The sequence below is a fragment of the Triticum aestivum genome, chromosome 1B (genome assembly GCF_018294505.1).
Source record: "Triticum aestivum cultivar Chinese Spring chromosome 1B, IWGSC CS RefSeq v2.1, whole genome shotgun sequence".
In the NCBI taxonomy this organism is placed as follows: Eukaryota; Viridiplantae; Streptophyta; class Magnoliopsida; order Poales; family Poaceae; genus Triticum; species Triticum aestivum.
The window spans coordinates 590,180,670-590,193,679 of NC_057795.1; the positions used below are offsets into that span (position 1 = coordinate 590,180,670).

Genomic DNA, 13,010 nt, shown 5'->3' on the forward strand with positions numbered 1-13,010 from the left:
TGGGCCCAGAGATACCTCTCCGTCATACAGAGTGACAAATCCCAGTCTCGATTTGTGCCAACTCAACAGACACTTTCGGAGATACATGTAGTGTACCTTTATAGCCACCCAGTTACGTTGTGACGTTTGGTACACCCAAAGCATTCCTACGATATCCGGGAGTTGCACAATCTCATGGTCTAAGGAAATGATACTTGACATTAGAAAAGCTCTTAGCAAGCGAACTACACGATCTTGTGCTATGCTTAGGATTGGGTCTTGTCCATCACATCATTCTCCTAATGATGTGATCCCATTATCAATGACATCCAATGTCCATGGTGAGGAAACCATGACCATCTATTGATCAACGAGCTAGTCAACTAGAGGCTCCTAGGGACATATTGTGGTCTATGTATTCACACATGTATTACGGTTTCCGGTTAATACAGTTATAGCATGAACAATAGACAATTACCATGAACAAGGAAATATAATAATAACCATTTTATTATTGCCTCTAGGGCATATTTCCAACAGTGTTGTGATAGGAAATGCATCGAGGGATATGGGTATGAGACCCACATGAGTTGCCATGGTGGTAACCCAACCTATGTGATCGGAGATCACGTGAATAGGACCTGGGAAAAACAAGCTAGGGGTGAACCAAGGAGAGTAACTTTACTAACCCACTCTGTTGGAGATGAAATACTCTCGGATATTGTGTGCTAGGTTGAGTACTGTCTTAATGTGTTCCAAAGTTTATATAAGCAAGATGATATCCTACAAAGCGATATTTGAAAGAACACACCTATATGAGCCTAACTGCTGGTCATAGACTATGAGATTGGGATGATCTCTAGCAAGCTCATGAATGGACCAGGAGTGTGACTAATATGCTCCACCCAAAGGGTCAACCTTCGACAGTCTGGTACTGGTAAGACATTTAGTGAAACTTCTTTACACCAAACCGATAATTCAAAGCATAGTCCATAGTTCATTTGCGAAGGAGTGTAACTGCTTGCTCTAGGTGGAGTTAAACCTTAATAGGTCTCAATTGAAATACTGGTATATCAAAATAGTGTTTGGAACTGAAGACAACACAATGGGCCCTTTTGATCTGATGGGGGGGATTGTTGAAATATAGGGTGGGCCTTGGGCCCATCTAAACAATTTCAGAAAATCACTATGGACCCATGTGTGGGTTATATGACAATGGTGTGGTGGGAAGTTTAGTATCATACCGCTAGTTGAAGAGCAGTTGTACCTTCTTATAACGGATTCTCTTCCACATGCTATTGAAGCTTGACAAGAGAAGTGGTTCCCACGCGCTCCTCCTCCGGCGTCCGCCTCGCCTCGCCACAACGCGTCGCGGGTTGCACGAATGAGCCGACCCAAGCTCACACCTATGCGCTTATTTTTGCCGGTCTGGAACGAAGAATCCTTGACAGAAGAGCCACGAGCTAAGACGTCGGATCATGGGTTGTTACCGACCCGAACATGGGTCCAACCCACGCCTCTTTACACGGTCGCACCTATATATTGGAGGCGCCGACCAACCCTAGCCGCTATGAAGAATAGATCGCATCTGCTTTGCCTCCACGCACACCAGAACCTATCGTTCCTTTTGCTGTTGCTGCCGTCGGTGATCCCGTCCTGCCCACCGCGTACACGGTTAACGGGAGAGCAAGCCTCTGAAACCCCGCCTATCTAGATTTTTGGGGAACGTCTCCTATGCGATTGCTCACCGCCGTTTATCTATGTCCGCGTCGTCTTCGTCATCACCATGTCCACCACCAATGAAGCCGACCGTCTCGTCGCCGAGAAACTTGAAGTCGGGAAGAAGACCGCCAAGGAGACCGCTGGCCACCGCCTTGGTTTCGGCTTACTGGAGGGTATAACTCGTTTATCCCGCTCTTGTTTATTTCTATGTAGCGTGCTAGCATCATGTGTAGATGTGTCTACTGTTTGCGTAGTACGGTCTTATTTGGATAGATTAATTCTGTCAATGTCATGATCACGATTGCTGGAGGGTATAAAAAAATGCTTAGAAGAGGTGCTTAGAAAAATAAACCAGGCTTTTCTTAAGCATCAGTGATTAAAAAACTCGGTTTATTTTTTTGAGCACCTCCCATTTTACAAGGCCTTATATACTCAACTGGAGTATGCCAGTAACTGTGCTTGCACCATCGTTCGTTCATGTCCTAATCGTCATCGTGATCGTGCGTTCACCTGGATTCTTCCCAATTATTTTCATTAGCCAAGCAAAAAACAATTATTGTCAAACGTGCCGTGGTGGACACACTCTACTGGTCATGGTCTATGACAAGGAGGACGAGGAGACCACACAGCATCGGAGGCTTCTTCAAATTAACAGCTGTTAACAGTGATGTATTGAGTCCATCTTAAAACTAAAGATTGATGCATTTGTGCTGTCAAAAGAAAACATTTGTTCAGTGTGCCCACGACCCTAGCGTTGAGGTGGAAAATTGATCGGTCCTTGTCAAGCTGGCCGACTGGTCAATTTAGGGAATGAATTTTCAGAATTAAATTCATAGGCATCGACAACATCACGATCATATATCTCTGCTCGTTTGTAACAGCGTTTGAAAGACATTGTTCGTAACAAAATTTGGTCACACGAGTTCTACACACGGACGGGTACACAACACAACCCGAAGAGAGTAGCGGCTACCAACTTCGTGGTCAAGAGACAATCCTTGCTTTTTCCAGACAAAAATGCCAACTGCCCACAAAAGCCTGAGCTCAACTTGAGCCCTGAGCATCAAACGTATTGCTTAACCAGCATAAGCCACTGCCCATGTAAATAACGCGAGTGAACATTCGGCAGGTCAGGCCGCATGCTGGTTGGCAGAAAAAATGGCTCGGCTGCTCATGTACCCAGTGATCATGTTGGTGCTATAACAACCACTGCAGGAACACAAGGATGATCTGTGTCAGTTCGATTTTGCCAGACTTGAGAGATCGCTCATAAAATACGTTCGTGGCAATTGCAAATATAAAGATGAGTGAAGTACTCACGGAATATGTGCCGACCATGGCCTAACTCTTTGTCCCAGCAGAGCTCAGATATTTGAGCATGTACTCATTGGAGGAACAGGTGTCCGCCAGATCCTGGTGTAGTTTCGTTATAGACTTCTGCAACGACTTGAGAGCAGGAAGCAAGGTCCTGGAGTTCTGCTGGATGTAGCTTCCATCAACCTTGCAAAGCTCCTGTAACGGGAATATCAGGATAAGATATCCAGCGTTTCACCAAAATCAGCAGCTTCGATAGAAAAAAGGAAGAGGAGAATGGTACCTGAGCCCAGAGCAGGATGAACTCCAGATGGGGACAGCTTTCCAGGAGGTCAGCGAATGCATCGATCAATCTCTGAAGATACTTAAAGGGAACTGATGAGCAGATTGCTCGTACATTGGATGGATCCACAGCGAAGATGCATCTCTTAATCAAGGAGTCTTCGTTTAACCGGAGGCTCAGTAAAAGGGCTCTCTGTTGTTGGTTTTCTGCAAGAGCTTCCTCCACTTTCTGTACAAACACGAAGCACAGGAATTTGTCATGGATTGATCAGCACCATTCTGGGACAATCAATTCTCAAAGAAGACATGAAGTAAATACCTCAGGAGTAACATCAATGTCAAGATCTGTTGGATCAAAAATAAATGATTCATCAACCGAGTACAACAGAACACCATCAGTGGTCGCTGCAGCAAAAGATCTTCCTGTTGGAGCAAATTTCACACATTTTGTCCGAGCTATGGGCCTTCCACGATTTGCCATGGATCCAGGTAAACCATGCCCCAGGCTACCTCTTGTTTGTTGATCAATTCCATCCTCAACATCACTATCTTCGTCGTCGATTAGATCTAGTGGACCAGCATCGGTCATATTTTTTGAGTTCAGAAAATCGAGAACTCCATCCAATGAAAGATTGCGAGTGATCTGGAATCTACGCAACAGCACCTGCATAGATGGAATTGGCAAATGTAAGAGACAATGAATAACTTCAATCATTAATGTGAATAGAAGACATTCTTACAAAGTTACAATCATGTCAATCACTGAAGATATTGCAAAGTTACAATCATGCAACTATTTCTGGTCATTAAGTCCAGCAAACAGGGTGCCAACTAATAATAGACACAGTTTTTACCAAACTACAGTAATTGACACGAGTACATGATAGTATGGCATGATAACAAGATTGTAAAGAATGAGCATATATAAGATGGAGGCGCCTCTAAGATAGTAAAAAGAAAAGATGAGCATATATAAGATGGAGGCGCCTCTAAGATAGTAAAAAGAAAAGAAATGAGGAAATGTGTGTATGATACAGAGTTGTTTTATCACAAGAAAGATTTCCTGACCTGTTCTCCAATATTGTACATGCATATATATTTGCTGTTTCCTCCTGCTAAAATATAGCTTCCATCAGCAGAATAGCACAGCGTCGTGAAGTACTTTCCTATACTTGTATTAGCTGCGGATCTTCTATCTGTCATGAGGCGCCCACCAGAAATATCCCTGCAACCTTCAATTGTATACATCAATAAGCCATCAAAAGGATCCCAGAAATTGATTAGGCCATCTAGTGTGCTGCATGCAATCTGCCTTCCGTCAGGACGATAAGCCAAGGTAAGAACATCATGTGAGTGTTGAAACGTTTCCACAGCGCCCTTGCTCTCAAATACATCCCAAAGACGAACGGTCTTGTCCCACGATGATGAAGCCAAAATAGCCTACCAAATATAAGCTAGTTACTCTTTCTGTGAATTTACAAAATACATAGAAACAATAATAGAGCAGTTTCAGCACAATTTCCTTGTGCGAACTAACAAAGTCAATTTGTTTCAAAAACAAAGTGTGTAAGTTCTAACTACAAGGAATGAGAACCAAAAAACATCAAAGCATGGACTTACACTGATTGGTGAAAACATTAGACCATGAACTGGTCCTTGGTGGCCACTGAGTACATCCAACAAACGACCAGTCTTCATTGACCAAACATAAATCTGCATGAAAAACGTTGTGGTTATCAAGGGACTAGAAGTAGAGCATAGGCCACAAAAGGATTGCCAGAAAAATGTTGACCGCATACACCCACCTCAAATGAATCAAGTGTTCCAGCACAAATTACTTCCCCACTCTGATCTGCCGTTAAAGAAACGAATTGTCTAGGTGAAGGGGTCGTAAATGTCTTGAAGTTACGATAACGAAACAGATCCCACGCTCGAATAGTCCCATCAAGGGAGGCACTGAGAAGAGAATGGTTATTGGCCATAAAATGAACTGCAGTAACAGCATTTGTATGCTCGGAAAATGTTATGAAACAGAACCCAGTGGCAGCCGTCCAGACCTACAGAGAGCCAGTCACATGTGTCAAACTCGCAGTGCAGGAGAATGATACTTAACAAACAAAAAAAATATGGTTTCAAACCTATGAAAAACTTGTGATAGTTATCATTTCTGGTTTTCAATACATACTCCCTCCGTTGGAATTACTTGTCACAAAAATGGATAAAAATGGATGTATCTACAACTAAAATACATCTAGATACATTCATTTCTTGGACGAGTAATTCCGAACAGAGGGAGTAGATGAATAGGTGCCATTTTTCGATTCAAATGAATAAGATTGACGTAAGTAGTTCTTCAAAGAGGTTAAGAAAATCAATTACTTCCTCTCAATAGCACTTCATCAAGTATCTCGACCTACTTTATGAGCCCATAACTCGTATTATTTATAATTAAAAAGGCTTTCCACCGAATTTCAAACAAGGAAGTTTTTCCCAGAGACCCCAAGCAGAAAGGGGACATAATAGCGACTGAAGTTTTATCTAAAAATACCCTCCATCAAAGTATCTCAACCTACTGTATAAGCACTACTTCTAAGTTGTAACATAGTTAACAGGCTTCTGAATAGCACAGCAAGCAAGAACAACCCCCCCCCCCCCCCCCCGGCCCAAACAGAAAGAGGACATAACAAAGAATGCAAATGACATTACTACTTCAAACACACCTTGACTTTGTTATCATCAGCTCCAGTAGCAATTAACTGAGAATCTGGTGAGTATGCAATGCAGTTCACATCAAAGTAGTGACCCTGCTGCTTCAAAATGTAGGTCTCTGACCGCCACTCCCACACCAGCAGTTGCCCAAGCTTGGCACACCCAAAAACTAGCCAATTCCCCAAGCTGTTGAAAATAGCAGTAGTGATCTTCTCCCTTGATATTGACAACTGGCAGTGGCACACAAAGTCCGGCATCTGGTACAGCCCAAATACCCCGTTAGAAAACCCAACCACCACCATGTCAAGATCCCGGTGGTAATCACAGGCTGTCAACTTAGCAGGTGCCTGCATGAAGAAATTCTTTTTTTGCAACTCCCACTTTGCCAAATGAAGTGGAGTAGTGCTGGGCTCTTCCAGCTCTCCCAAACTCTTCCTCTTCCTGCTCCCAGCATCCAATTCCGGCTCACCATTCTGTTCTGATTCCTGCTCCGGTGTCCCGGGTGAAGGTGGAGATGCAGCATCATTGCCCTCCACCAAATTCCATGTAAAGATAGCTCCGTCCTTTGAAACCGTGTAGACCCCGTGGACTTTGCCAGTCTTCTTATCGGTGGCGAAGAAGGCGCCGACGACAGCCGCGCGATGGCCGAGGAAGAGAAAGGGCTTGTTCCCGGTGCCCCGCTTGACGGGCAAGAGGCGGGCGGTGAGGTCCTTGCAGGCGACGAGGAGGGAGGCGGAGTCAGGGGACCAGTCGAAGGAGGTGACCCCGGCGGCGAAGCCGGGGAAGGTGCGGAGGAGGTGGAAGGGGAAGAACTCCTTGCGGAAGGAGGGGGAGCGCCAGATCTGGACGAGCTTCCCGACGGCGACGGCGATGAGCTCGCCGTCGGGGCTGAAGCGGACGGCGGAGGGGGCGGCCTTGAAGGAGACGCGGTGGAGGACGGCGCGGCGGTGGAGGTTGGCGTAGAGCGCGCGGCCCTTGTCGTCGCAGGCGAGGAGGAAGTCGCCCGAGGGGGAGGTGGCGAGGCGGGCGATGTTGGCGGAGGACTCGAAGGGGAGGGTGAGGGAGGTGGAGGCGGCGAGGTCGGTGGTCGCCACGCGGTTCCCCACCGCGGAGAGGAGCACCGAGGAGTCCCCCGCGAAGACGGCGTCGCCGCCGCGGTACGGCGCGCCCAGCAGGTTCTGAAAGCGGTAGTTCATGGCGGGGGCGGGCGGGCGGCCGGGCTTTGGGGGCTAGGGTTTTGGGGTGGGGAGGAAGGGGACGAGGAGGGTGTAGTTGACGACGAGACAGGGTTTAGCCCTGGATTCGAAGTTTTGGTGGGCCGAATGGTTCCTCTGGCCCAACTGTGGAGCGGGCTAAGATGAAACTGAACATGTTTCTCGAAAAAAAAAGATGAAATTGAACATGACCTGTCAGACCGAGTTTTTTCTTTCGAGGTAGTGAGGGAGAGTATGGTTCGAATTTAATTAGGACGTCGATAACTGTCACACGTGTGGCAGGAAAGAATACGCACCACACGTCTCTAATGCAAATAGATTGTCACGTTATCGCATGCATGCATGCGAAAATCTTTCAAAAATGTTAACGCCCACACGTGTGGGCGTTTGCACATCGCTCACACGGCTCCATCACCACTCATTTTGCCACGTATGAATTGATGACATCAGTAGAATTTTTTTTGGTTTTCGGCTTAAAAATGTTGTATCTCCTAAATAAAAAAGCAAACTAAAAATTCGTTTTCACCATTAAATCCGTCTCGACGAGATCTTCAAAACTAGACCCCATGTTGATATGTTTCGATGAATTTTTTTTTTTGCCAGAAGTTGCCACGATGTTTACACTGCAGTTGCCATAGGGCTTAAACTAAAGTTGCCATGTGGCAATTTTAGTTTGTAGATCATGGCAATTTTAGTATTTTGATGATGGCAACTCCAGTACTTTGACCATGAAAATTATTTTTTGTATGAACCATGGCAATTTTACGTGCATGTATCATGGCAATTTTAGTTTATGATGTTGGGGAACGTTGCAGAAAATTAAATTTTTTCCTACGGTTTCACCAAGATCCATCTATGAGTTCATCTAAGCAACGAGTCATGGGAGATGCATCTACATACCACTTTGTAGATCGCGAGCGGAAGCGTTCAAAAGAACGGGGTTGAAGTAGTCGTTCTCGTCGTGATCCTATCACCGGAGATCCTAGCGCCGAACGGACGGCACCTCCGCGTTCAACACACGTACGGAGCGGATGACGTCTCCTCCTTCTTGATCCAGCAAGGAGGAAGGAGAGGTTGATGATGATGGCTCCAGCAGCAGCACAACAGCGTGATGGTGGTGGAACAGCAGCACTGCGGCAGGGCTTCGCCAAGCACGTGACGGAGGAGGAAGAGGTGTAGTAGGGGGAGGGAGGCGCCAGAACTTCAGGGTGCGGCTGCCCCCTCCCCCTCCCTTTATATAGGCCCCCAGGGGGGGCGCCGGCCCTGGGAGATCCAATCTCCCAAGGGGGCGGCGGCCAAGGGGGTGGAGTACCCCCCAAGGCAAGTGGGGCGCCCCCCCCCACCCTAGGGTTTCAACCCTAGGCGCAGGGGGTGGGCCAAGGGGGGTGCATCAGCCCACTATGGGCTGGTTCCCCTCCCCACTTCAGCCCTTGGGGCCCTCCGGGATGGGTGGCCCCACCCGGTGGACCCCCGGGACCCTTTCGGTGGTCCCGGTACAATACCGGGTGACCCCGAAACTTTCCCGATGGCCGAAATATCACTTCCTATATATAATTCTTCACCTCCGGACCATTCCGGAACTCCTCGTGACGTCCGGGATCTCATCCGGGACTCCGAACAACATTCGGTATGCTGCATACTCATATTCATACAACCCTAGCGTCACCGAACCTTAAGTGTGTAGACCCTACGGGTTCGGGAGACACGTAGACATGACCGAGACGGCTCTCGGGCAATAACCAACAGCGGGATCTGGATACCCATGTTGGCTCCCACATGCTCCTCGATGATCTCATCGGATGAACCACGATGTCGAGGATTCGAACAACCCCGTATACAATTCCCTTTGTCAATCGGTACGTTACATGCCCGAGACTCGATCGTCGGTATCCCAATACCTCGTTCAGTCTCGTTACCGGCAAGTCACTTTACTCGTACCGTAATGCATGATCCCGTGACCAAACACTTGGTCACTTTGAGCTCATTATGATGATGCATTACCGAGTGGGCCCAGAGATACCTCTCCGTCATACGGAGTGACAAATCCCAGTCTCGATCCGTGTCAACCCAACAGACACTTTCGGAGATACCTGTAGTGCACCTTTATAGTCACCCAGTTACGTTGTGACGTTTGGTACACCCAAAGCACTCTTACGGTATCCGGGAGTTACACGATCTCATGGTCTAAGGAAGAGATACTTGACATTGAAAAAGCTCTAGCAAAACGAACTACACGATCTTGTGCTATGCTTAGGATTGGGTCTTGTCCATCACATCATTCTCCTAATGATGTGATCCCGTTGTCAATGACATCTAATGTCCATAGTCAGGAAACCATGACTATCTGTTGACCAACGAGCTAGTCAACTAGAGGCTCACTAGGGACATGTTATGGTCTATGTATTCACACGTGTATTACGATTTCCGGATAATACAGTTATAGCATGAATAAAAGACAATTATCATGAACAAGGAAATATAATAATAACCCTTTTATTATTGCCTCTAGGGCATATTTCCAACAGTCTCCCACTTGCACTAGAGTCAATAATCTAGTTACATTGTGATGAATCGAACACCCATAGAGTTCTGGTGTTGATCATGTTTTGCTCGCGAGAGAGGTTTAGTCAACGGATCTGCGACATTCAGATCCGTATGTACTTTGCAAATATCTATGTCTCCATCTTGAACATTTTCACGGATGGAGTTGAAACGACGCTTGATGTGCCTGGTCTTCTTGTGAAACCTGGGCTCCTTGGCAAGGGCAATAGCTCCAGTGTTGTCACAGAAGAGTTTGATCGGCCCCGACGCATTGGGTATGACTCCTAGGTCGGTGATGAACTCCTTCACCCAAATTGCTTCATGCGCTGCCTCCGAGGCTGCCATGTACTCCGCTTCACATGTAGATCCCGCCACGACGCTCTGCTTGCAGCTGCACCAGCTTACTGCTCCACCATTCAACATATACACGTATCCGGTTTGTGACTTAGAGTCATCCAGATCTGTGTCGAAGCTAGCGTCGACGTAACCCTTTACGACGAGCTCTTCGTCACCTCCATAAACGAGAAACATGTCCTTCGTCCTTTTCAGGTACTTTAGGATATTCTTGACCGCTGTCCAGTGTTCCTTGCCGGGATTACTTTGGTACCTTCCTACCAAACTTACGGCAAGGTTTACATCAGGTCTGGTACACAGCATGGCATACATAATAGATCCTATGGCTGAAGCATAGGGGATGACACTCATCTCTTCTTTATCTTTTGCCGTGGTCGGGCATTGAGCCGAGCTCAATCTCACACCTTGCAATACAGGCAAGAACCCCTTCTTGGACTGATCCATTTTGAACTTCTTCAAAATCTTATCAAGGTATGTGCTTTGTGAAAGACCTATGAGGCGTCTCGATCTATCTCTATAGATCTTGATGCCTAATATATAAGCAGCTTCTCCAAGGTCCTTCATTGAAAAACACTTATTCAAGTAGGCCTTAATGCTGTCCAAAAGTTCTATATCATTTCCCATCAAAAGTATGTCATCTACATATAATATGAGAAATGCTACAGAGCTCCCACTCACTTTCTTGTAAACGCAGGCTTCTCCATAAGTCTGCATAAACCCAAACGCTTTGATCATCTCATCAAAGCGAATGTTCCAACTCCGAGATGCTTGCACCAGCCCATAAATGGATCGCTGGAGCTTGCATACTTTGTTAGCATTCTTAGGATCGACAAAACCCTCCGGCTGCATCATATACAGTTCTTCCTTAAGATGCCCGTTAAGGAATGCCGTTTTGACGTCCATCTGCCATATCTCATAATCATAGTATGCGGCAATTGCTAACATGATTCGGACGGACTTAAGCTTCGCTACGGGAGAGAAAGTCTCATCGTAGTCAATCCCTTGAACTTGCCGATAACCCTTAGCGACAAGTCGAGCTTTATAGATGGTGACATTACCATCCGCGTCCGTCTTCTTCTTAAAGATCCATTTGTTTTCTATCGCTCGCCGATCATCGGGCAAGTCAGTCAAAGTCCATACTTTGTTTTCATACATGGATTCTATCTCGGATTTCATGGCTTCTAGCCATTTGTTGGAATCTGGGCCCGCCATTGCTTCTTCATAGTTCGAAGGTTCACCGTTGTCCAACAACATGATTTCCAGGACAGGGTTGCCGTACCACTCTGGTGCGGAACGTGTCCTTGTGGACCTACGAAGTTCAGTAGCAACTTGATCCGAAGTACCTTGATCATCATCATTATTTTCCTCTTCAGTTGGTGTAGGCATCACAGGAACATTTTCCTGAGCTGCACTACTATCCCGTTCAAGAGGTAGTACTTCATCGAGTTCTACTTTCCTCCCACTTACTTCTTTCGAGAGAAACTCTTTTTCCAGAAAGGATCCGTTCTTGGCAACAAAGATCTTGCCCTCGGATCTTAAGTAGAAGGTATACCCAATGGTTTCTTTAGGGTATCCTATGAAGACGCATTTTTCCGACTTGGGTTCGAGCTTTTCAGGTTGAAGTTTCTTGACATAAGCATCGCATCCCCAAACTTTTAGAAACGACAGCTTAGGTTTCTTCCCAAACCATAATTCATACGGTGTCGTCTCAACGGATTTAGACGGTGCCCTATTTAAAGTGAATGTAGCTGTCTCTAGAGCGTATCCCCAAAATGATAGCGGTAAATCGGTAAGAGACATCATAGATCGCACCATATCCAATAGAGTGCGATTACGACGTTCGGACACACCGTTACGCTGAGGTGTTCCAGGCGGCGTGAGTTGTGAAACGATTCCACATTTTCTTAAGTGTGTACCAAATTCGTGACTTAAATATTCTCCTCCACGATCCGATCGTAAGAATTTTATCTTTCGGTCACGTTGATTCTCTACTTCATTCTGAAATTCCTTGAACTTTTCAAAGGTCTCAGACTTGTGTTTCATCAAGTAGACATACCCATATCTACTCAAGTCATCAGTGAGAGTGAGAACATAACGATATCCTCCGCGAGCCTCAACGCTCATTGGACCGCACACATCGGTATGTATGATTTCCAACAAGTTGGTTGCTCGCTCCATTGTTCCGGAGAACGGGGTCTTGGTCATTTTGCCCATGAGGCATGGTTCGCATGTGTCAAATGATTCATAATCGAGAGACTCTAAAAGTCCATCAGCATGGAGCTTCTTCATGCGCTTGACACCAATGTGACCAAGGCGGCAGTGCCACAAGTATGTGGGACTATCGTTATCAACTTTACATCTTTTGGTATTCACGCTATGAATATGTGTAACATTACGTTCGAGATTCATTAAGAATAAACCATTGACCATCGGGGCATGACCATAAAACATATCTCTCATATAAATAGAACAACCATTATTCTCGGATTTAAATGAGTAGCCATCTCGTATTAAACGAGATCCAGATACAATGTTCATGCTCAAACTTGGCACTAAATAACAATTATTGAGGTTTAAAACTAATCCCGTAGGTAAATGTAGAGGTAGCGTGCCGACGGCGATCACATCGACCTTGGAACCATTCCCGACGCGCATCGTCACCTCGTCCTTCGCCAGTCTCCGCTTATTCCGCAGCTCCTGCTGTGAGTTACAAATGTGAGCAACGGCACCGGTATCAAATACCCAGGAGTTACTACGAGTACTGGTAAGGTACACATCAATTACATGTATATCAAATATACCTTTAGTGTTGCCGGCCTTCTTGTCTGCTAAGTATTTGGGGCAGTTCCGCTTCCAGTGACCCTTCCCCTTGCAATAAAAGCACTCAGTTTCAGG

At 46.1% G+C, this 13,010-nt stretch overlaps 1 protein-coding gene across 1 annotated transcript; it reads right to left on the reverse strand.

The window, feature by feature from the left end:
• Positions 1-2,549: 2,549 nt before the first annotated feature.
• Positions 2,550-7,257, reverse strand: LOC123140460 (periodic tryptophan protein 2). Its single transcript, XM_044559919.1, has 8 exons — positions 6,018-7,257; positions 5,103-5,354; positions 4,918-5,010; positions 4,366-4,737; positions 3,617-3,961; positions 3,299-3,526; positions 3,022-3,213; positions 2,550-2,910 (listed from the first exon to the last, which is right to left on the reverse strand). Exons 1-7 carry the CDS (start codon positions 7,200-7,202, stop codon positions 3,043-3,045), a joined length of 2,646 nt encoding a protein of 881 aa, XP_044415854.1. The 5' UTR covers positions 7,203-7,257; the 3' UTR covers positions 2,550-2,910; positions 3,022-3,042.
• Positions 7,258-13,010: the final 5,753 nt, after the last annotated feature.